The 21,759-nt window shown below is 40.5% G+C and overlaps 1 protein-coding gene across 2 annotated transcripts in view; it reads right to left on the bottom strand.

Moving 5' to 3' along the window:
- deup1 (deuterosome assembly protein 1) overlaps positions 1-21,759 on the bottom strand; it is an 83,035-nt gene that overhangs the window by 48,156 nt on the left and 13,120 nt on the right. For both annotated transcript variants that reach the window (XM_062974540.1, XM_016992686.2), the window contains 4 exons: positions 21,326-21,497; positions 13,168-13,263; positions 10,548-10,682; positions 6,383-6,496 (listed from right to left, as the gene is read on the bottom strand). In XM_062974540.1, coding sequence (XP_062830610.1) covers positions 6,383-6,496; positions 10,548-10,682; positions 13,168-13,263; positions 21,326-21,497 — 517 coding nt within the window. The remainder of the gene's footprint in view (positions 1-6,382; positions 6,497-10,547; positions 10,683-13,167; positions 13,264-21,325; positions 21,498-21,759) is intronic.

The following is a 21,759-nucleotide window of genomic DNA, read 5'->3' as shown; positions in this document are numbered from 1 at the left end:
TTAATACAACCTGCCCTGGATCATGATGCTATGTCTCACTCTCTGTGTGTCAATGTATGTTCTTTCAAGTCTATCATTGGCTTGATGCCATACACTTCATAGGATTTTCCAAGGCAAGGAATACCTGAGAGTGGTTAGTTATTTTCCACAACTATATCATTTCTTAGTGGCCTCCCATCCAAGTACTAGCCAGGCTAAACTCTGCCAAACTTCCAAAATCAGACAGGATCTGATGTCTTCATGGTATTTAGGTCCTATGTCCCACAGTTGATGTGTGCCTTCAATTTATTTTTGATTTATGGTGACCTTCTTGTCTTTTTTGGAAACAGATGGCGAATCCTCCCACCAAAAACACAATTTGGCCAATTCTATCATTGGTGGGGTTCAAGGGGCGCTTTGATTGTAGGTGAACAATAAATCTTAGCAACTACAATTCCCAAATGTCAAGGTCTATTTTCCCAAACTCCACCAGTGTTCACATTTAGGCACACTGAGTATTCGTGCCAAGTTTGGTCCAGATCCATCATTGTTTGAGTCCACAGTGCTCTCCAAAACTCAAGGTCAATGCCCACCAAACCCTTCCAGTATTTTTATTGCTCAAGGGAGTTCTGTGTACCAAGTTTGGTTCAATTCCATTTTTGGTGGAGTTCAGAATGCTTTTTGATTGTATGTTAACTACAACTCCCCAATGACAAAATCAACCCCCATCCAACCCCACCAGTATTCAAATTTGGGCATATCGGGTATTTGTGCCAAATTTGGTCCAGTGAATGAAAATACATCTTGCATATCAGATAATTACATTATGATTTGTAACAGTAGCAAAATTACAGTTCTGAAGTAGAAATGAAAATTATTTTATGGTTGGGGGTCACCACAACATGAGGAACTGTATTAAGGGCATTAGGAAGGTTGAGAACCACTGAAGTGGATTATCTGTTTTGATAATCTGGATTATATGGTAATATAGCAGGGGCCTGGTTATCTGGCAGGTTTTCATGGCTGAGCAGGTATTCAAACCCTGGTCTCCAGGATTGTAGTTCAATGGACAAACCACTGCACCATACCATGCTGGCTCTACCTCCTCACAATTATTTTTATGTCCCAGTCAGATTTACTGCTGCTACCAGGTGATAACTAACAGCAAAAACATTTCAGTATATGCACACATATACCGTGCATCTCACTCCACAAACAGAGGTAAATTCTGGGTCACCTGCTACCTTGCCTCATTTGGCTGAGTTCATCAGACATTTCTTATATGCTTTTAAGAATAGAAATGCATTTGTGATAGCTGATTAACACAAAAGTGTTGCTTCTGTGGTTATGATGTTTCTTGGAGAACACTTGACTCATGCTTTCTCCACATCAAAAGGGATGACAGCGGATGAAATATGAACATGTGAGTGACCCAGTCCATTATCTCTAGTGTGTTCTTCTAAATTAGTACTCCATAATTCAGTGAGCACAACTGGATTGTTATTGGGAGAGAGGAAAATGGGGGGGGGGCTGCTAATTGATCCAAGTCTTAATCATTGAAGGCATTTTGCAGCCTTCATCAATGTCATTATGAGTTGTTCTCATCCAATCTGCTTATTTTTTGAAACTCCATAGAGCCTCTGTCACTGTTTCTGAAGCATCTTTTTCCTTGAACCAAAAACAAAACTAGAGGCAGGCTTCCATCATACCATTAAAAGGTTTAGTGTTCAAATGTTTATGAGTAAGAGCTCTTTATCCTCAGAGATGCTTATTTCTTCTGAGTGGGACTATTTTGAGCTTTTATTCTCTAATTTTTTTGTTTATGAAGTTGTGGAGATGGAGGAGAATTATACACTCCTAGAAGACAAAGCTTGGAAGGTAAGATGAGGGAAGGGAAGCCTGGAAAAATGGATCAGCATAGTTTCTTTCTGTGTTATATTACTACACAATGGCATTACAGGCATAGCTATCAGTAAGAGCAATGAATCATTCAGCGGATGGAACAATTCATCACTCCTTGAGTTGGCTGCTTGACCTACGGGACATGCTGGCTGGGGATTTTGCAATCTGAAAAAAGAAATTTCCAAGCTCTGAATTAAGGGATAATGTAAATAGAAGAGTAGCTGGAGTTTTATCTTAATGGTCTGGATAGAGTGGCCTACCCTTTAACTTCAAAAAGAGGAAGGCATTCCCATTTATTGATTGATTTACTTATAAGTTTATCCAACTTCTGATTTACAGGACTATTAATGAAAGTGTGGTATGTGCCATTTAGCAATAAAATGCCACAATTAGTTTACTGTAAATAGTTTTGGTTGTGAATGTGCTGTGGAATAAACAAAATATTCGAGTGCCTCATAGAATCACAGACTCATTGAATTGGAAGATATCACAAGGGCCATCCAGTCCAACCCCCTGCCATGCAGGAAAATATAATCACGTTTTCTGGTTCCCAACAACATCCTTTTTGTGAAGTACATGGTTTGTAGCTTCCAGCCCCAGGCAAAGTGTACAATGGAACATCTTACACAAGTCATTAAATACTTCAGATGAGATTTTATTGTGGAGGAAGCAGAAGTACCAGACACTTCCTTGTCCGTTTGAAAAATATCGAATCTTAAGTCACTTTTAACAATGCTATTTTAGAGTGTTATCAGTAGTCTTCTTGGATAGCACTTGACCCATCTTGAACTACTAGTCTTTTTTGACTCAAAGTGCTGGATCTAAACTTCACTTTTCTGGCTTGGGACCAAGGACTCTGGATCACCAGTCTCTTCATGTACTTGCATAAGTTTAAGATTTTTTTTAAAAATGGCGTTTATTCTTAAGTGAGGTGAGGTGCAAATAGGTGGCTGTGGGGAAAATAGTCTTTTCTGTTATGACACTCTTATTGTGGAATATATCTTCAAAGATACTTGCCTGGTGCTTAACTCAATGTCATTTCAAGACTATGTGAAGTAGATCTCTTAATTTTCACAGGCTGTTGAATTTATCTCTGCTTTTAAGTTTTAACTGGGACTATTGTTTTCATATGCTTAATGATTTAATGGCCAGAATCTCATTGGTGTCACATACAAATATACGTTTCCTTACATACGTGGTTGCAGTTTTTTGTCCATCAGGTAACAGATGCATTCAGTTCATGTTTGTGTAGATCAGTTGTTCTCAACCTGGGGGTCCCCAGATGTTTTGGCCTTCAACTCCCAGAAATACTAACAGCTGGTAAACTGGCTGGAATTTCTGGGAGTTGTAGGCCAAAACACCTGGGGACCCACAGGTTAAGAACCACAGGTGTAGATGGAATTCCACAGAAATTAACATTTCACATGCAGCTACTTATTCTGGGGTGGTCTTCCAGTGCTCTCCATAAACTATCTGATACTAGCAGACATGCTATCAATTTCTCAACACTGATATTCAGCAAAAGGGTGGGGTAGCACAACCATGAACTACATGAACATTGATTTCCACTACACAAGCATGATGCTGGTTCCCAGCTATTGTGTGTATTTTTAATTTCCAATTTTTTTGTAAGCTATCCTGAGATCAGTATTAGAAGGTATTACATAAATATCTTAAATGAGTAAAGAGTCCATCCAAGCTGGGCTACTGCTATGCTCTCGCTGGGGAAGGAGAATAATAGGATGTTCTTTCCTTTTCAGCTACCTTTTTTGTTCAGTTGCTTATGCTGACCTTGAGTTAAAACCTTCAAAGATAAATGACAAAAACAACTTCACCTCAATCTTTTTGTCTCTGGTCAAAAGTTATGTCTAGCTATCTGTGTCACTCCACGTCTGATGGTGTGAAAAGAAAAACTCATTGACTTCAACTATCTATGTCATTCCACATCTGAGGCTGTGAAAAGACAAGCTCATCTACTTCAACCCTCCATGACTCATCCATACAGCCACTATTATGTGTCACAAGGAAGTAGTTCATGGTGTTCTAAATATCTTCATGTAAAATTGCCATTTGGTTGAATTTTTGTGTCTTCATTTCCCATTCTGAAATACTTTTCCCGTCTTAGAAATACCATACTCCAAAGAGTTTCCCTTTGACCTTGTTTATTCAGAGATGCTATTTCCTGCCGACAATCCAGAGTGGCAAGCTGTCTGTAAGCAAAGCTGACATGCGAGTTGTAACAAAAATTGTAGATGTTCCAATAACTAAGGGTTGCCAGTCTGTATTTTAATCTTTGTTAGGACAAACTTCCCATTTCTGATCCTGGTGCATCTACACTGTAGAGTTAGAGCAATTTGACACTACTTTAACTGCCATGGCTCAATGTTATGGAATCATAAGAACTGCAGTTTCGCAAGGTCTTTAACCATCCCTGCTAAAGAGTGCTGGCTTCACCAAACTATAACTCCCAGGATTCCTTAGTATTGAGCCATGGCAGTTAAAGTGATGCCAAACTGCATTAATTCTAATGTTTACAGCTACTCTCCTGTCTCTACCTCAGAATCTTTTATACATATATTTTAATTGAAATTCTGATGTTGATTAAGTTTCTTTTTGCATAGTCCCTTGACTTCCATCAGTGTAAGTCTTAATTACCCATGTGTTCAAACTAAGCTACAGATGCAGTGATGCCCAGGAGTAAAAACCACAAGAAACATCTGCTGCCATCCTACTTTTCAGCATGAATACACAGCACAATAGCTTTCAAAACTTGTTTGGAAACTCTTTCTGCTTATAGTTTTTCTCCATGCTTCCTGGAAACCAGGCTAGAACCCTGCTTCCACCATTTTTCCACCTTCTCCTCTTGTATGTTATCTCCGCTGCAATCCACTTTTAAGTATCTCTCACAAGGAGAAGCACATGGTCTGGGAAAGATTAGCAGCATGGTAGGCCTCTTAAGAGAAGGAAGCTTAACTGTCTCCTGGAACCTCTACCCTGGTCAATGTCCTGATACAAACCACCTGCTCTCCTGAACCTGCTATTATCAACAGCAGGGAAAATGCATTTTGGCATGTGCTCAAGTATAGGTCAACCAAAATTATGGATTGTGATGTGACCTCTGGATATGTCAAAGATCATTCTGTGGTGAGGGAATGCAACTGGTACTCTATTTTCACATCCAGGCCTTCAAGAAGGCCAGAATTGATGCTACAGCAGGGAAGATAGAGAAACCAGTACTCCTGGTACTCCAGTACTCCACACAGCTGTATAAAATACACATTGAACTGAATTATATGGCATTGTGGCTTTATGGCCCTTCTACATAGCCATATAACCCAGAATATCAAGGGAGAAAACCCCACAATATCTGCTTTGAACTGGGTTATCTGAGTCCACACTGCCATATATTTCAGTTCAAAGCAGAAAATGTGGAATTTTATTCAGATGCGTGGGCCTCAGATAATCCAGTTCAAAGCAGATATTGTGGGATTTTCTGCCTTGATATTCTGGATTATATAGCTGTGTGGAAGGGCCCTAAGTAGTTAGTTTTCACCACTCTGTTCAAGCTGAATCAACACTGCCCTATATCCAAGGATCTGATCTCAGATCTGTTTATCCCAGATTATCTGGCAGTGTAGCCTCAGGCCTCTTCTACACTGCCATATAATCCAGATTATTAAAGCAGATAATCCACATTATCTTCTTTGACCTGGATTATATGTGTCTACACTGCCAGATAATCCAGTTCAAAGCAGATAATATGGATTTTTATATGGCAGTGTAGAAAGGGCCTCATATAATCCAATTCAAACCAGATAATCTGGGATCAGATTCTGGGATATACGGCAGTGTAGATCCAGCCTTACAGAATCGGATGGCTCCTTTTTATGAGAGTTAAGGTATAGTATTTGCCTTGACCTGCAGATAAATTGACCCAGGTCTCTTTCGGTTGATTTATTGGCAAAAAATGTTTATATTTATACATGAGTATATACACTATTTTAGAGAAAATACCATGCATCTCCTTAGTCTTTTGTAGTTTGGTCTTCAAAGGATTTGTCAGTTAAACATTAAGAGAGATAGCAAAAGTTATGTTTTTGGAATCCCCTTGCCAATGTAGTTAGTGCTCATGTTGAAGGGTTATGAACATTACAATCCAAAAATTCAACTTTTCCAAGTTCCTTCCGACACTATATATATACAGTAATGATAACTCTCTGCCCCATCATTATTACAGAGAAAATGGTAAGCACAGGGCATTTTCCAGCTCACACTTCCCACAATGGAAACAATGACATTTACACTTTTATGCAACATGCAGCTTTTTTCTACTTTAAAGTACCTGCATTGTCTGAATTTTCAAACATGATGTTCCTGATCTGCAATGATATTAACAGTCATTTTTCAAAGCTTAGAAAATGTGTGATTTTAGTTAAGTATTTTGCCAGGACTCATGGTCCATTTACTTCCAATTCCTCTTTGAAAGCAAAAAGAACAGTACCTGCAATAGATTACATTTCTCAGACAATAATTTCCGTTGAGCATCTAAAGAAACTAGATGGTTTTGATACAGCATTTCTTGTTTATCCCACTCCCTTGATTTTGCTCTGAATTCCTGCAGGGAAAAAGCAGAAGGTAATCACATTACAGACTGTCTACTTCTCCTTATACACTTTGAGAACGAATGAATGCTGCAGTTTTAAATATAAAACCCCTTTTGGCAATTAACAACAAATCTGGAGTAGATAGGCTGTTAAGAAAGAGTAATCATAACATACCATCTTGAAAAACACCTACTGAATAGGTTGGTGAATATACAGGTATTTAATTAAAATGTAATCATTAACAATGTATATAATACTTTGTCCTTGTGTGCTTTCAAGTTGTTCTCAGCCAATGATGACTCTAAGACTGGATCTATACTGCCACAGAATCCAGATTATCAAAGCAGATAATCTAAATTATCTTATTTGAACTGGATCATTTGAGTCTAGGTAAAGGTAAAGGTTTCCCCTGACGTTGTCCAGTCGTGACCGACTCTGGGGGTTGGTGCTCATCTCCATTTCTAAGCCAAAGAGCTGGCGTTGTCTATAGACACCTCCAAGGTCATGTGGCTGGCATGACTGCATGGGGCGCCGTTACCTTCCCGCCGGAGCGGTACCTATTGATCTACTCACATTTGCATGTTTTCCAACTGCTAGGTTGGCAGGAGCTGGGGTTAACAGCGGGCGCTCATTCCGTTCCCGGGATTTGAACCTGGCACCTTTTGGTCTGCAAGTTTAGAAGCTCAGCGCTTTAACACACTGTGCCACCAGGGGCCCCACCATGAGTCTAAACTGCCACATAATCCAGTTCAAAGCAGATAATTTGGATTTTATTTGGCAGTGCAGAAGGGCCCTAAAGCAAACCTAATACAGGAATTTCTTGGCAAGATCTGTTCAAAACAGGTTTGCTATTGGCTTCCTCTGAGGCTGAGAGAGTGCCATCCAGTAGGTTTTATGGTCAAGTGGGGATTCAAATCCTGGTCTCCAGAGTCATAGTCCAATGTTCAAACCACAACACAACAATGGCTTTCAGTTCACTCATACTTTTTCTGAAAATATAGTATTTCAGTCTCATGATCAATTGCTAATATTAGGCCCTTAAGTGCTCAAAATGCTTTGCAGACTGTTCTACCACTGAACTATGGAGCCTCCTTCATGACCTTTTTCAATGAGACTTTGGGCAATATGGGGCCTGCAGAGAGCTGCTTATCACATCCCTTTCTCATTCCTCATATAAAGCAGCACTGAGTAACTGGGCTGAGCTTCTAATACAGGGTGGCTACTGAACCGACGGAAAGTGCCTCAAGGTCCTCCTAGCCACCAAGATCATTTGGGGACCTTTCCACACATCCATATAACTCAGAATATCAAGGCAGAAAATCCCACAATATCTGCTTTGAACTGGATTACCTGAGTTCACACTATAATATATTCCAGTTCTAAGCAGAAAATTTGGGATTTTATTCAGCTGTGTAGAAGGGGCCTGGGTCTCAAGTAACAAAGAGAGCTCTGCCCTTAGGCTGTGCACTTGATCTTTTCAGAGAAGTGCAACCATATGTAAAACCAGCTGGATCTACATTGCTCTATATCCCATGATATGATCCCAGATTATTTGATTATCTCATATTATCTGGCAATGTAGACTCATATAATCCCGTTCAAAGCAGATAATCTGGGATCAGATCTTGGGATATAAGGCAGTGTAGATCCAGCCTTAGAATCATGTTTGGATTCAGCTTTGGTACTGATGTCAAGCACACAAGCCCCCACACTCACATTGCTTTGACACACAGCTGATTACTGCCAGGGGTTCCACTGGCTCATAGGAACCCTGAATTTCCACTCTAGATAAGCTTCAGTCACACAGAAACATTGTATCCCCTTTTCAAAACAGCTACAGTAGCTGAAAACTAAAGGCTCTTCTTCATTCACACAGTCGTCTCCAACTCCTTTTGCAGGCTCCTTTTGTAACACAAAACTCACAATAAACTCCTTTCCGAGCCGTGAATTTCTGCCGACTTGGCCGAGGCGGTTCAGAACCGCCTTGGGAACAAGGGAATGCGGTCCTGCAAACCACTGGTATGGAAACCCATAGGGCCACTGTATCCGCGTCTCAAGGATTTGCTCTGGACCAACTCCATTTCACTCCAGAACACTTTTTATGACAAATTGCTATCTTGCTTTTTGCCACAACGGCCCCGGTTCCCCTCCTGGCAGATTGGCTCCTTTTCTATGAATGAGTTGCCTCTTATGAATGAGCATGGGCAACGCGATCTGAAATGTCCTTTTGTGCTTTCCTATGAACTCTCAAGTTATCAGGGACCTCTTTCCCCCTCCTGCATGAACCCCTTTGTATCCCTTGAGCTGTCTTCCAGTTCTAGGGGAACCCCAAAGCCTCTCGACTGCTGGGCTGCAGGGAAATCTTAGGATCTCTTTGCTTTGTCCCCTATGGGAAACACAGGGGAGATCGAAGCCCCATGGATGAAACTTGTGTTTGTCTCCCAATACAATGGAGATGCTGGATCTCCTTTTCTCCCACATTGTGAGTCCCACATGTGTCCCCTATCAATTTTAATTTTTTATTATTATACTTTATGATAACTCCCCCCCCCCTTATAAAATGAAGCACATTGACCTCATTGTGAACTTTGGCCAGCATTCCATCTTGTCCTGGGTGCCACCAGCCTGCCCCAGGCTCATATCCTGACTCAATGGACTTATCATGATCATCATCTGGAAATAACACAATGGACTCTTTCTTAAGCTTCAGAGGGGAAAGCCAGACCACTTAAGAATGGAGCAACCTTTGGACATTCTAATCATTTCACATGAATGGCATATCTCCTCTGTGGAGAGGCAAGGTATGCCATTTCCCCTTCCCGGACTCTGAATCACCTAATCCCATCTAGACTGCCAATGCTGCTGCCTTTTGGACAATGGAAGTGACATCTAGGTGTCAGATCCCTATTCAAGGGACCTGTTATTTCAATCATTGTATCAATAGAACAGGTCTGTCTGGCAGGGCCCTGGGGCTCTCGCTGGACCACTTGACAATAGACCCAGTATAGGGTCACTCATTAATCCTTTCATCAACATAATGATTGCCTTTGTTTTTCTTGCTGCCGCGCCTCCATCTCCCCCATTGGCCAGCCAGGAAGAGACGTCACAGGCAGGGCTCGCGCTCTCATTGGCTGAGGCGGCGAGCCCCCGGACCGCTCCTCCTGGCCTCTGACATCAGGGATTCCCCTGACCAATCAACGCGAAGCCGGTCGGGTGGGGGAGAGCGGAAAATTCAAAATGTAAAAAGTATAAAATGTGGATTTTCTTGTATTATGGTATGCTGGTTCTTCTTGCATCTTATTGTGACCGTCATCCTGCTCCAGCTGGACCAGAATAAACTCAGTTGCCTTTGCTTCGAAACTTGGTGAGACTTTATTGGGGAATAGGGAAATCTTTATTTGTGTCTCGCAAGACCCCCAAATCTTTGATCTCTATATCAGTACTGGGCTTCATCCAAGCTCATAACCAAATCACAACCCAGAGATGAACCTGAATATCATCATAGCATATTAGCGATTTGCCTTTTCAAATTGCCATAAATAATCCCTAAAACAGATAGTAGGGGTTCATGAGTGAAATGGATTATTTAGATCAATTTCAGTCTTGCTTAAAGCCTGGCTATGGGACAGAAACAGCTTTGGTCACATTGGTGGATGACCTAAGGCAGGGAAGTGGATGGGGGAGTGTGTCCCTGTTGGCTCTGCAGGACCTTTCAGTGGCTTGCAATACCATCAAGCATGGCATCCTTCTGGACTGCCTCCCTGAGATGGGACTCAGCCGTGGAAACCTGCACACGCTCAGCCCAGAAAACCCTGTGATAATGGCTCATTGTGGTTGCCTTTGGAAATGACTTGAAGGCACACAACAACAAAGACAAACTGGCTGGGCAGGCTTCCATGGTCACAGTGTTCTAAGTGTGTATGTGCGTGAGGGTCAGAAGTGTGAAAGATCTGTCTGTTGGGATCATATTGTGTATCTTGAATTATAAGTCTGCTCCCACAAGGTCTCCTTGGATGATTTCAGAGTGTGGGAGAAGACACTGTTTCAGACAGCTATACTTACTTCCAATTTCTGGTTTAAACTGCTCATTTGGAAAGGCACATCTTCATTTTCCTTAAATGTCTCCACAACATGAGCTTTATTTTGTTTTAACTGGTGCAGCTGTAACTTTTCATAGCTCTGTGTCAGCTTGGAAAACTGAAAATTAAATGAACGTCAAGAAGAACATCTCATTTCTATCTGAGTACTAAAGGCATAATTGGCAAAGGCAGTTAAGCTTATATATTCTAATTAGACCATCTCTGTTAAAAATCTACCAGTTATTACAACTAAGTGGTTAAGGATGAACAGGGCTAAACTTTCATATAGCTTGTGGTGTTAATTAACTGCACTGTTAAACACAGATTGACTTTATAGCTGTTTTGTGCTGCTGTTCTTGCCCAATGTTTGTACAGATTGTTTTGCATTTGTTTAGTGCCATCTTGTGTTGACACCTTAAATGGTTCTTCTGAAGGAAAGATAAGTTAGTTGTCCTAATTTGGTAAGAGGGGAGTATCATAGCTTCAGCAAAGATCATCTTTGAGGTAGGTGAGATGGTTATTACCAAGAATACGGCATGGTAATAGCAGGTTAACTCAACTTGCTGTAAGCTGTGGTTTCACTTCTGAACAGCACTCTCATGGGACTGTTGTTTAAGACAATGAGCAGGCAAATAAATGTAATTATGCACTTAATACACTTCTATTATTATTATTATTATTATTATTATTATTATTATTATTATTATTATTATTAATCCCACTTTTCTCCCATGGGTGGGATTCAAAGCAGTGTACAATAGTTAAAAGCAGCAAAAATTACATGACACAAACATACAACAAAAACATAATATAACCAAATAAAAAGATTACACACTACATAAACCATATATAACAAATTAATAAATTAAGACATTACATCATTAAAATTTCCCTGGCCCTCAGGCCACAGAGGTTTATCCATTAAAACAGTTATACTAGAATCCTAAAAAATTCCCATTTCCTTTAGGCCGTGTAAATGCATTGCCAGAACAAAAATGGCATTCAAAATGTACATTACCCGCAACTGTCTGGTCATTGCCTATTACTGATCTTCAGGAAAGGCCTGGTTCCACAAAAAGGTTTTAATTTGTGAACGAAAGGCCAAAGAGGAGGGGGCTAATCGCACCTCTTTGGAAAGCTGTAGGGTCACCACCGAAAAGGCCCTCTCTCTCATTCCCACCAATTTCACTTGTGCCGATGATAGGACTGAGAGAAGGACTTTTCCTGATGATCTCAGGGCTCATTTGGGCTTCTAGGAGGAGATGCGGTCCCTCAAGTAGGCTGGACCTAAACCCGAGTTATGGAGATTAAGAGCAGAATTCATGTTAAATACTAATGGTGTGGCCTAAATACTCTAAATACCCATCTGATCTTGGAACCCAAGCAGAATCAGCTTGGGTTAGTACTTGAATGGAAGATTGCCAATGAATTCCGGGTACTGTAGGCTATATTTCAAAGGAAGGAACTGACAAAAGTACATTTGAATATTCCTTGACTAAGGAAACCCTATTGAATTCCATGGGGGTCACCATAAGTCAACTTGAAGACACACACTATAATGGTAACTGGGTGACATATCTGATGCAAATGAAAAAGTTGATTTCAGTGCCATGTGTCAGCAAGTAGTGTCTATTGTAACTTACAGCAAAACTGGACTACCTGATGCTGTTGGAAGGGGATGCAAGAAAGATTACAATGTGGCAGTGCTGGCTGAAACAAATATCTACCTGTTGATGCTTTTCAAATAGCATGTTTTTATTTGGAACCTGTAGTCTAAACTGAATGCAACTTTGGGAGCCTTTATCTTCCCATCTTCTCCAATATGTGTGAGGTCTGAATCTGAGTAAAATATATTTTCTTTCCTCCTTTTGCATCTATATCTCAGTCTTCCTCTTGGAAGCTCAGGGCAACATTCAGTGGTTCCCTTTCCACATTTTGCTCTCACAGAAGCTTGTGTGGTTAGTTTAAGAGAGAATGTCTGATCCAGTGAGGATTACAGCTCCTCTGTGCAAAGTTTCTGCAGAGGGTCTGAGAGAGATCTCATCCCAGTTAATGTCTTCTGGCAGCAGTGGATCTCTCCAGCTAGTATGTTCTGAACTCTCACAGTGAAACTTTGAAAAATTCAGGAACTAAGAAAAGAACATCTTGTGCCAGGAAAGTAGACATTTATTACCCAGTTGTTTCCCACTCCTATAGATCATTTATATTGCCTTATTAGGTCCTTTACAAAAGGGCTGGTTGACCAAGCATTCTACTTCTAGCAGCGGTTAGCCAAATTATACATTTGGTGGTTTATAATTTCACATAGTATATAATGCGTTTGGACTAAATGCTTGTGGGACCTTTCCCAAGTCTCTGATCCTATGGTTTCAGTTACACTGACCATTTAATACATAGGAAATCTTGGAACTAATTTGTGGCTCAGGTGGTGATTTCACAAACTACCAAGCACTAATGGATATTAGTGGGACTTTCTTTTGTGGGAATTTGTTGTCCAGCTGCTACAGTGTGGAACTAGCTTAAAACTGCATTAAATGGTCAGTGTAGATTGCGCCTGAATTCAAACAAAGAATAACATGCATAAAATCTGACTTTTTTCTTACTTGAGTTTTCAGGGCTTGAAGCTGAGTGTCATAGTTCTCAACCAATTCATATTTTGACTTTTGCAAGTTGTCCAGCTTCTGCCTTAGGACCCCAACCTGTGTAATAAGATATCATTTTGGGTCCTATGAGTAAACAAGCATAGAGGCATCACTGCTAAGCTACAATAAACAGCACATTTTCAAAATGAATATTTACATCTATACAAAAGAAGCTGACAAACCTTTACCATTTGTACATTGGGACAGCTAAATCCATATAAGCACTTGGATTTATTTAATCCCTTGTGTGGTATGCTTCTGGACTCACTCGAAAACTAAATGTTTAAACTGAGGCTATTGAAAAAACATGTCTTACTAGAAAATACAATTTATGCTGGAAAAATGTGAAGGCAGTAACTGAAGAGGAAGATTGCATGACAGAAGGATTGGTTCACTCAAAGCTCTGAGCAGGGCAGTTAATAACAGGATTGTTTGGAGGTCTTTTATTCATTAGGCCATCATAAGTTGAATCTACTTAAATGACTTATTCTAACAGCAAAAACATTGTGAATGAGCTCAGGTGTATAGCCATAATTCTGTGCCATTTGGCAAGCATTCAAAAATCCTAGTTGTTCCAGTCTTTGTGTAGCGGAGCGCAAGGAGAAAGAGTAAGGAGTTAGGTGAAACTTTAGAAATCAGAAGAGAGTTACATAAGACTTGTATGATATTACATTTTAGTACATATTCTATTTCAGCATGCACACTGAACTTATTCTATCATTTTCCTAAAGCGATTAACAGATCTATTCCAATCACTTGTAATCTAGCCAAGGTTCATAGGCGTTAAAACAGCCTTCCAAGTATGCACTTTAAGCTATATCTGTGAATTGTGACTGCAAATGAGTATCACATATGCATTTTTCTTGCTTGATACAACCGCCGAAGCAGAATACACCCCTGAAAACAGGGATAGAAAGACTTTATCCTGCCCAGCTGTTGTCAGACTTCAACTTTGTCAGGCCCACTGACAAGAATTAAGGAATATGCTTTTCACTGGTTCTCTGGAAAGCTACGGGTTTCCTAGTCCTACCGGAAAACAGGCATAAATGCCAAATGTAAAAGGGGATTCCATTTCCATCTGTCTCCCATTTGTACCAAACAGATTATCAACAGGAATTCATTTTTACAAAAAAAAAAGTCTGTGTAACCCTACCTGTCCTTCCTTATAGGCATAGGAGGGCAAGAAGGGAAGAAAAATGGATCTTGACTGTCTATATATATAGACAGGCAAAATCTATGTTTTGGTTGTGTGTGTGCATGTATGCATGTAAGGTAAAGGTAAAGGTTTCCCCTGACATTAAGTCCAGTCATGTCTGACTCTGGGGGTTGGTGCTCATCTCCATTTCTAAGCCGAAGAGCCAGCGTTGTCCGTAGACACCTCCAAGGTCATAGGGCCGCATGACTGCATGGAGTGCTGTTACCTTCCTGCAGAAGCAGTACCTATTGATCTACTGTTTTCAAACTGCTAGGTTGGCAGAAGCTGGGGCTAATAGCGGGAGCTCATTCCACTCCCCGGATTCAAACCGCCAACCTTTTGGTCAGCAAGTTCAGCAGCTCAGTGGTTTAACTTGCTGAATCACCGGGGGCTCCATGTATGCGTGAGTGTATAAATATATAAACATCAAAGTATGTTGGTCTGTCTGTCCATCTGTTTGTCTGTACCACAAAGGCTGCTCCTAGATGAAGTGGCCCTCTGTGATTCACTGGACTGGCTGTTGCTAGGTGAAGTGGTCCTCTGTGATGTCACTGGGAAAGAAAGGTGATGTATATGAGGGAAATATATATGCTATTATGTGTGCGTATATATGTGTATATAGAGAATGTGTGTGTATGTATGCGTATATATAGAAAGAGAGAGACTCAGAGAGAGAACTCAGTAATTTAGAAACAAACAATAAAACATATTTTTTCATTTATTCTATGTGCTTTATTTGGCACAGATGATATACCACTTTATTCATGAACAGTCATCTGAATTTGTAGTCTTCTCACTAGGCAGATAACATTATTTCATTATCTGCAGTGGAACTGTGAAAATTTTACTGCCTCTTGATGATAAATGTTTTTTTCTCTCTCTTTTTTATATAAACTTTCTACATTTGATTAAGGCTAAAGTCATTAAATTTCTAATTCTGAGGCTGTCTGGCTATACTTAAAAAGGCTGCTTTGTAATAAGTGGGTTTTTTTTTTTTGCTTTGTGTCCTGAAGGTATATAATGATAGATTGACTAGACAGAAGGGGACAACTAAAATGATATGAAAGATAAGAGGGCTTGCAGACTAGTGTATATTTTTATGTGACTATAAAAATACCATGAAATTTAATTGTAGCAAAAATTGTAGGGTTTTGCGGGGAGATTTTTTTTGTCAAGGCTAGAGGAAAAAAAGATACTCATTTTTAGAACATAATCCTGAAAAGAGCTCTAGCTATTATTTGCAATCATAAATGTTAATGAAACTTTAATTGATACTGTTAGCATTGCAAGTAGCTTGGTCACAATGACTGATCTGGGAAACGTTCCACTGTTTTTGGAATTGCATCCACACCAGTTGGGGGCATTTGGAAATGGTAGCACAAAACAATGTGTGCCTATGAAGTTCTGGGTCTGAGCTGACAGATACAGTCACAAGCTAGGTGCCAATCAAACTCTTATAACTTATAGCTGTTCAAGAAAGAATGTAAAGAGGCACCTCAAGGCTATGAGGATATAGTCCAGGGCATCTTAAACTTTTTTCCACTTATGCCTCCTTTTTGCCCAAGGTATATAAAACAAGAATCAAACATTTACTGATAATAAATCACAAGGAAGTCTATTTCAAAACAATTATTTGCTATACATATAACTTTACTATTGATTAAGAGTCGAAAACGACAGGATGGATGTGCTTGCTTATTTTTACACTAGCTTGGGTACCCGGCATTGCCTGGGTTATTTGAAAAAGTCAAATTTTAATTGAATAAATGCATAAGATTGTGGGTGAACTACAACTCACATCATGCCAGGTTAACCCCCGAAACTCCATCAGTGGTTAAAATTTGTCATGTTGCGGAGGTTTGCCGTGTAGATGCATCATCGGTGGAGGTCTCCAGTAGTAGGTGAACTGCAACTCCCAGAAATGAAGATCAGTTCCCCCCAACCGCTCCAATAAGTTCAGTTGGTCCTGGGGGTCCTGTGTGCCAAGTTGGGTCCAGGTCCATCATTAGTGGGGATCAGAGTGCTCTGTGATTGCAGGGGAACTAAACATCTCAGTACCTACAACTCCCAAATGTGAAGGCCAATTCCCCCCAAATCTCTCCAGTATGTTCTGTTGGTCATGGGAGTTGTGTGTGTCAAATGTGGTCCACGTCCATTGTTGGTGGGGGCCACAGTGCTGTGTTTTGATGCAGGGTGAAGTGCATCAAAACACAGGGTGCATCATGTGGAGTCAGTCCCCCAAACCCCTCCATTATGTTTAGTTGTTCAGCTGCTGATCAATTCCGCTCTGTTTTCTGTGTGCCATAGGAAAGGGTAAAAAAGGGTTAAAGGAGAGGCACTGTGCGGGGTCATGCAAATTCCACACAAATGGAAAGAGAAAGGAACACTGGGAAGTGTCTTTGGTGGAGGAAAAACAGAAAATCTAGGATGAAATTGTCCCTGTATGAAAGCCTTCACTTGGGTGGTGCTTGTGAAGAATATTGGCAGGGCTATTGGACATGTTCATGGTGCCCGCTATAACCTGCAATATTCCTTGGAGGGAGGGCCATTGGTGGCTCCTCAGCACTGGGAGTTATAGCTCTCTGTAGAGGCAGGAGCCTGTCTGTGTAAATGGACATACACACATACAGATAGATAGATAGATAGACAGACAGACAGACAGACAGACAGACAGACAGAGAATTAAATCTTGGTGGAATATTTGATACTGCTGAACGTAGAGAATCTTCAACACTTTTCAGTTGATTGCTATTTTGATTTTATAATTGCCAGTGCTGAGAATGCTACTTCGCATAAATACGTAGTATAAAAGGGCAGATGTTTAGAGAATTTTCATAAATTGTTGGAAACCAAAATTCATTTAATATTTTTTTAGGTAACTCAAGTTTTAAACCTTTATGGCTTCATAAGCAAACAAATTATTGAACTTCTAATTTAGATGATTGTCATTTATTTCAATTGAGTATCGTTTATGAATTCAACTTAAATTTTTTAGAATCAAAATTTGAATAGAGCTATTTGTGAAACTGAAAAGATAGCCATCAAGAATAATCAGCCTTTGCAAGGCGTGCGCAACAAGGCAGAATGGTTTTCCCTTTTTATGAAGTACAATTGAAACATTTTCTGCAGAGTTCACTATAAATGCTGCAGGTTATTGTTAACAATTTTGTGTAAATGTCTAAAACAGCCACTAGGTAGCAGTCAGAAATTTTTCACAACTCCCATTTTCAGTGATCGTGACTCTATTTGGAGCCGAGATCCACAGTTTAAGAAGCTTTGGTATAGTCAACCCACAGAAATCCTTTCTGAAAGAAAGGACAAGCCATTATTTTAATCTGTAAATTTGAAATATTTTGCTGCTTTTCTTTATTGAATTCTGCTATTTCAAATAGATCCTGCCAGAGTGGAAGACCTGCGAGGGCTTCAACAGGTGGGTCAGCTGGAGATGACTCCATTTCAAGAAAGAGAAAAGAGGCAGCCAAAGCCTTTGAACCAAAAAGAACAGATATTCCATGTGATGTCAGATTTTCTGCAGAACAGCACTAGAAATGTGAGCTCTGTTTCAAAGAGATATGTAAAGGCAATACAGTATATACCAGTAAAGATTGTGCTGGTACTCAACTCCCTCCAAAAATCAGATTTTTTTAAGATCTCAAAGAAGGAGGAGGAAAAGACTGGAGAACAAAGTTTTGTTCTCTACCAAAGTGTGTGGCATTTATATAAAAATATGTAATACTAGCTGTGCCCGGCCACGCGCTGCTGTGGCAAATTGTGGTGGTGCTGGAAATAAAGTATTGATGAATTGATAGTTAGTATATGTTATTTTCTAAAGTATGTGAATATACAACATTTCTGGCTGTTACTTGTTTTGTCTGTTGGAGGCAAGTATGAAGGCCGCAGTTTGGCAGAATGATTTGGATGTAATGGCCTTTCAGCTTCAAAGCCTGGCTGCTTCCTCCCTGGGGAAATCTTTTGATGGGAAGGTGTTAGCTGGCCCTGATTGTTTCATGTCTGGAATTCCCGTTGTTAGAGTGTGGTTCAGAGTGTACCCAGTTCAAAGTAGGAAATGGGTGATGGCATTCAGTTGTGTGGAAGGGACCCCAGAATCTCGAGGCAGGTAAATCACACTATCTGCTTTGAGCTGGGTTATCTGAGTCCAGACTGCCGTATAATCCAGTTCAATGGGGATAGTATTGAACTGTGGAAGGGAGTTTAGGCATTCCCCCCCCCCCAATATATTATTTCCTTGGTTTGAGAGCACCCCCATTACCCTTTACTGTGAGGCCCCCGTTATTATTGTATTATTTGCGTCAGTCCAGACTGCCGTATAATCCAGTTCAATGGGGATAGTATTGAACTGTGGAAGGGAGTTTAGGCATTCCCCCCCCCCCAATATATTATTTCCTTGGTTTGAGAGCACCCCCATTACCCTTTACTGTGAGGCCCCCGTTATTATTGTATTATTTGCGTCAGTCCAGACTGCCGTATAATCCAGTTCAATGGGGATAGTATTGAACTGTGGAAGGGAGTTTAGGCACCCCCCCCCCCACAATATGTTATTTCCTTGGTTTGAGAGCACCCCCATTACCCTTTACTGTGAGGCCCCCGTTATTATTGTATATTATTATTATTATTATTATTATTATTATTATTATTATTATTATTATTATTATCTCCTCACTGCAAAGACCCCCCTATTCCCCTCTCCAGTGGCCCCTTATTATTATTATTATTATTAATTATTATTATTATTATTATTATTATTATTAATAATAATAATAATAATTTTCTGCTAACCCCAAAGACCCCCCATTCTCCTCTCCATTGGCCTATTATTATTATTATTATTATTATTATTATTATTATTATTATTATTATTATTATTATTATTTTCTGCTCACCCCAAAGATCCCCCCCCCATTCCCCTCTCCATTGGCCCCATATTATTGACACAACGACATTGTATGACACAGCAAACAAGATAGATATGCTGGATTTCGTATCACAAAATCACAAGTCGAACACTTCCCAAGTGTCTAGGACTGTGTGATGTATTTTCGGATGATGCGTGCAGATCCCAGTCGGGTGGCCTTTTGCAGATCCCAGTAGGGTGGCCTTTTGCAGTTGGCAGATCGTAATTTTGTCAATGTCTATTGTTTCCAAATGCTGCCTGAGATCTTTTGGCACAGCACCCAATGTGCCCATCACCACCGGGACCACCTGCACTGGTTTCTGCCAGAGTCTTTGCAGTTCAATCTTGAGGTCCTGATAGTGGCTGAGTTTTTCCTGTTGTTTTTCGTCAATGCGACTGTCACCTGGTATGGTGACATCAATGATCCAAACCTTTTTCTTTTCCACAACTGTGATATCTGGTGTGTTGTATTCCAGAACTTTGTCAGTTGTCATTATTATTATTATTATTATTATTATTATTATTATTATTATTATTATTATTGCCTCAAAGACCTCCCCCATTCCCTTTCCCCTCTCCATTGGCCCCATATTATTATTATTATTTTATTATTATTATTTTCTCCTCACCCCAAAGTCCCCACATTTTTCCTTCCCTCTACATTGGCCCCCATTTCCACTCTGTTCAAGGACACCCCCATTATTTTCTCACCCCCAAAGAGACCTCCCAAATTTCCCCTCAGCACCTCAGAATTGTTTGTAGGCCTAGTCGAGGCCTAGTTGCGGCCTCGGAGCCAGAATTGTTTTGAGGCCTAGTCACGGCTTCGGAGCCTTCAGTCATGTAGACGGGCAGGGGACCCTTCGCTCCTTCCTCCCCCCCCCCCCCCCCCCCCCGCACACAGTCACGAGGCCCACAGTTTGCCAGGCTACCTTGGTCTCCGAGAGAGCAAACCATCCTCTCTGTCCTCGGGTGATCTGGATGGAGGATGGTGGCAAAGATAACGGTGGCGGCGGGAACAGGTGAGTGCACGAGTGACCATTTAGGAGGGGTGTGGGACGTGTGAGGGCCACGTGCCGCGTCCTGGTCAGCGCAGGCGCAGATGGCTTTTTCTTGTTATTTGGCTTTTTTGGGCCATGGTTCCGTCCTTGATGTTTGGTTTTGTTGTTGGAACCTAGGGGCAAGGATGGTGGGTTGTGTTGCCAAGTTTCGTGGTTCTGGGTTGTGTAGTTTTGTTGCCTACTTCTAGGTAAAAAGTCCAGAACATTTTTATATATATAGAAGATGGAAGCAGTTTTACTTTTTGTGACATATACCTAGAAGAGGAATAATGAAGATTCACTGTATCTCGGTTTTGAGGGATGTTATGAATTGTGTTGTCGAAGGCTTTCATGGCTGGAATCACTTGGTTGCTGTAAGGTTTCCGGGCTGTATGGCCATGTTCCAGAAGCATTATCTCTTGAAATTTTGCCCACATCTATGGCAGGCATCCTCAAGAGGTTGTGAGGTCTGTTGGAAACTAGGCAAGTGGGGTTTATATATCTGTAGAAAGTCCAGGTTAGGAGAAATAACTCATGTCTGTTTGAGGCAAGTGTGAATGTTGCAATTAATCACCTTAATTAGCACTACCTTACAGATTCAAAGCCTGGCTGTTTCCTACCTGAGGGCAACAAACACCTCCCAACAAAGGATTACCTCAGGCAGGAAGGGCCACTTCACCTATCCAAAGCAAATCCACTTTGTTTCTTTTCTTTCTATCTGCTCTGCATCTGAAACAAGTGGGTTTTTAGTTCAAACCCCACAATTATTTTAAGTTGGACAATAAAGGGCATGTGTATGCCAAGTTTAGTTCAGATTCATCAAGCTATGTAGGAGCCTTTACGGTACAAACCAATCAACCAACGTTTGTACATACTTTGACGTTTATATATAGAGAAAGGAAATAGCATATCACTGACATCAGAAGTCATACATATATCTAAGGTAAGACATTGCACCCAAATGTTATACCATACCTCTTGACCTTTCTGTTCTAACTTGCTTTGGGCACTTGCTAATTCCTGATCCCGGACTGTCATTTTTGCTTCTAAGGATTGCAGCCTCTTTTCCCATTCTAGTTTCTTGTTGTTAACCATTATGTCAATTTGTTGCATCAGTTCTTGAAGTTCAGCATCACAAGGGATTGATCTAAAGGCAAAGTCATTCATTTTTTCAAGAAAGAATATATATAGCAAACAGAAACATATTTTTATCCAAGCGTCATAGGATATTTTCTCCCTCAGATGAGTTTATCTTTGATTTTAGAATAACTAGGTTACCTATGTTCTTCTTATGGCTCTTCAAGATGTGGCAAATGCATTTGGAGGTTATGGTATTTTTTACTACAGTTCTCACCCAAATTATATTTCTGTTACTCTGGACTATCTTCTGGCAATTTCTAGCATCAGCT

Source organism: Anolis carolinensis, chromosome 3, assembly GCF_035594765.1.
Source record: "Anolis carolinensis isolate JA03-04 chromosome 3, rAnoCar3.1.pri, whole genome shotgun sequence".
In the NCBI taxonomy this organism is placed as follows: domain Eukaryota; kingdom Metazoa; phylum Chordata; class Lepidosauria; order Squamata; family Dactyloidae; genus Anolis; species Anolis carolinensis.
The sequence above is the reverse complement of the archived record's forward strand: the minus strand, read 5'-3'. Positions and strand labels throughout refer to the sequence as shown.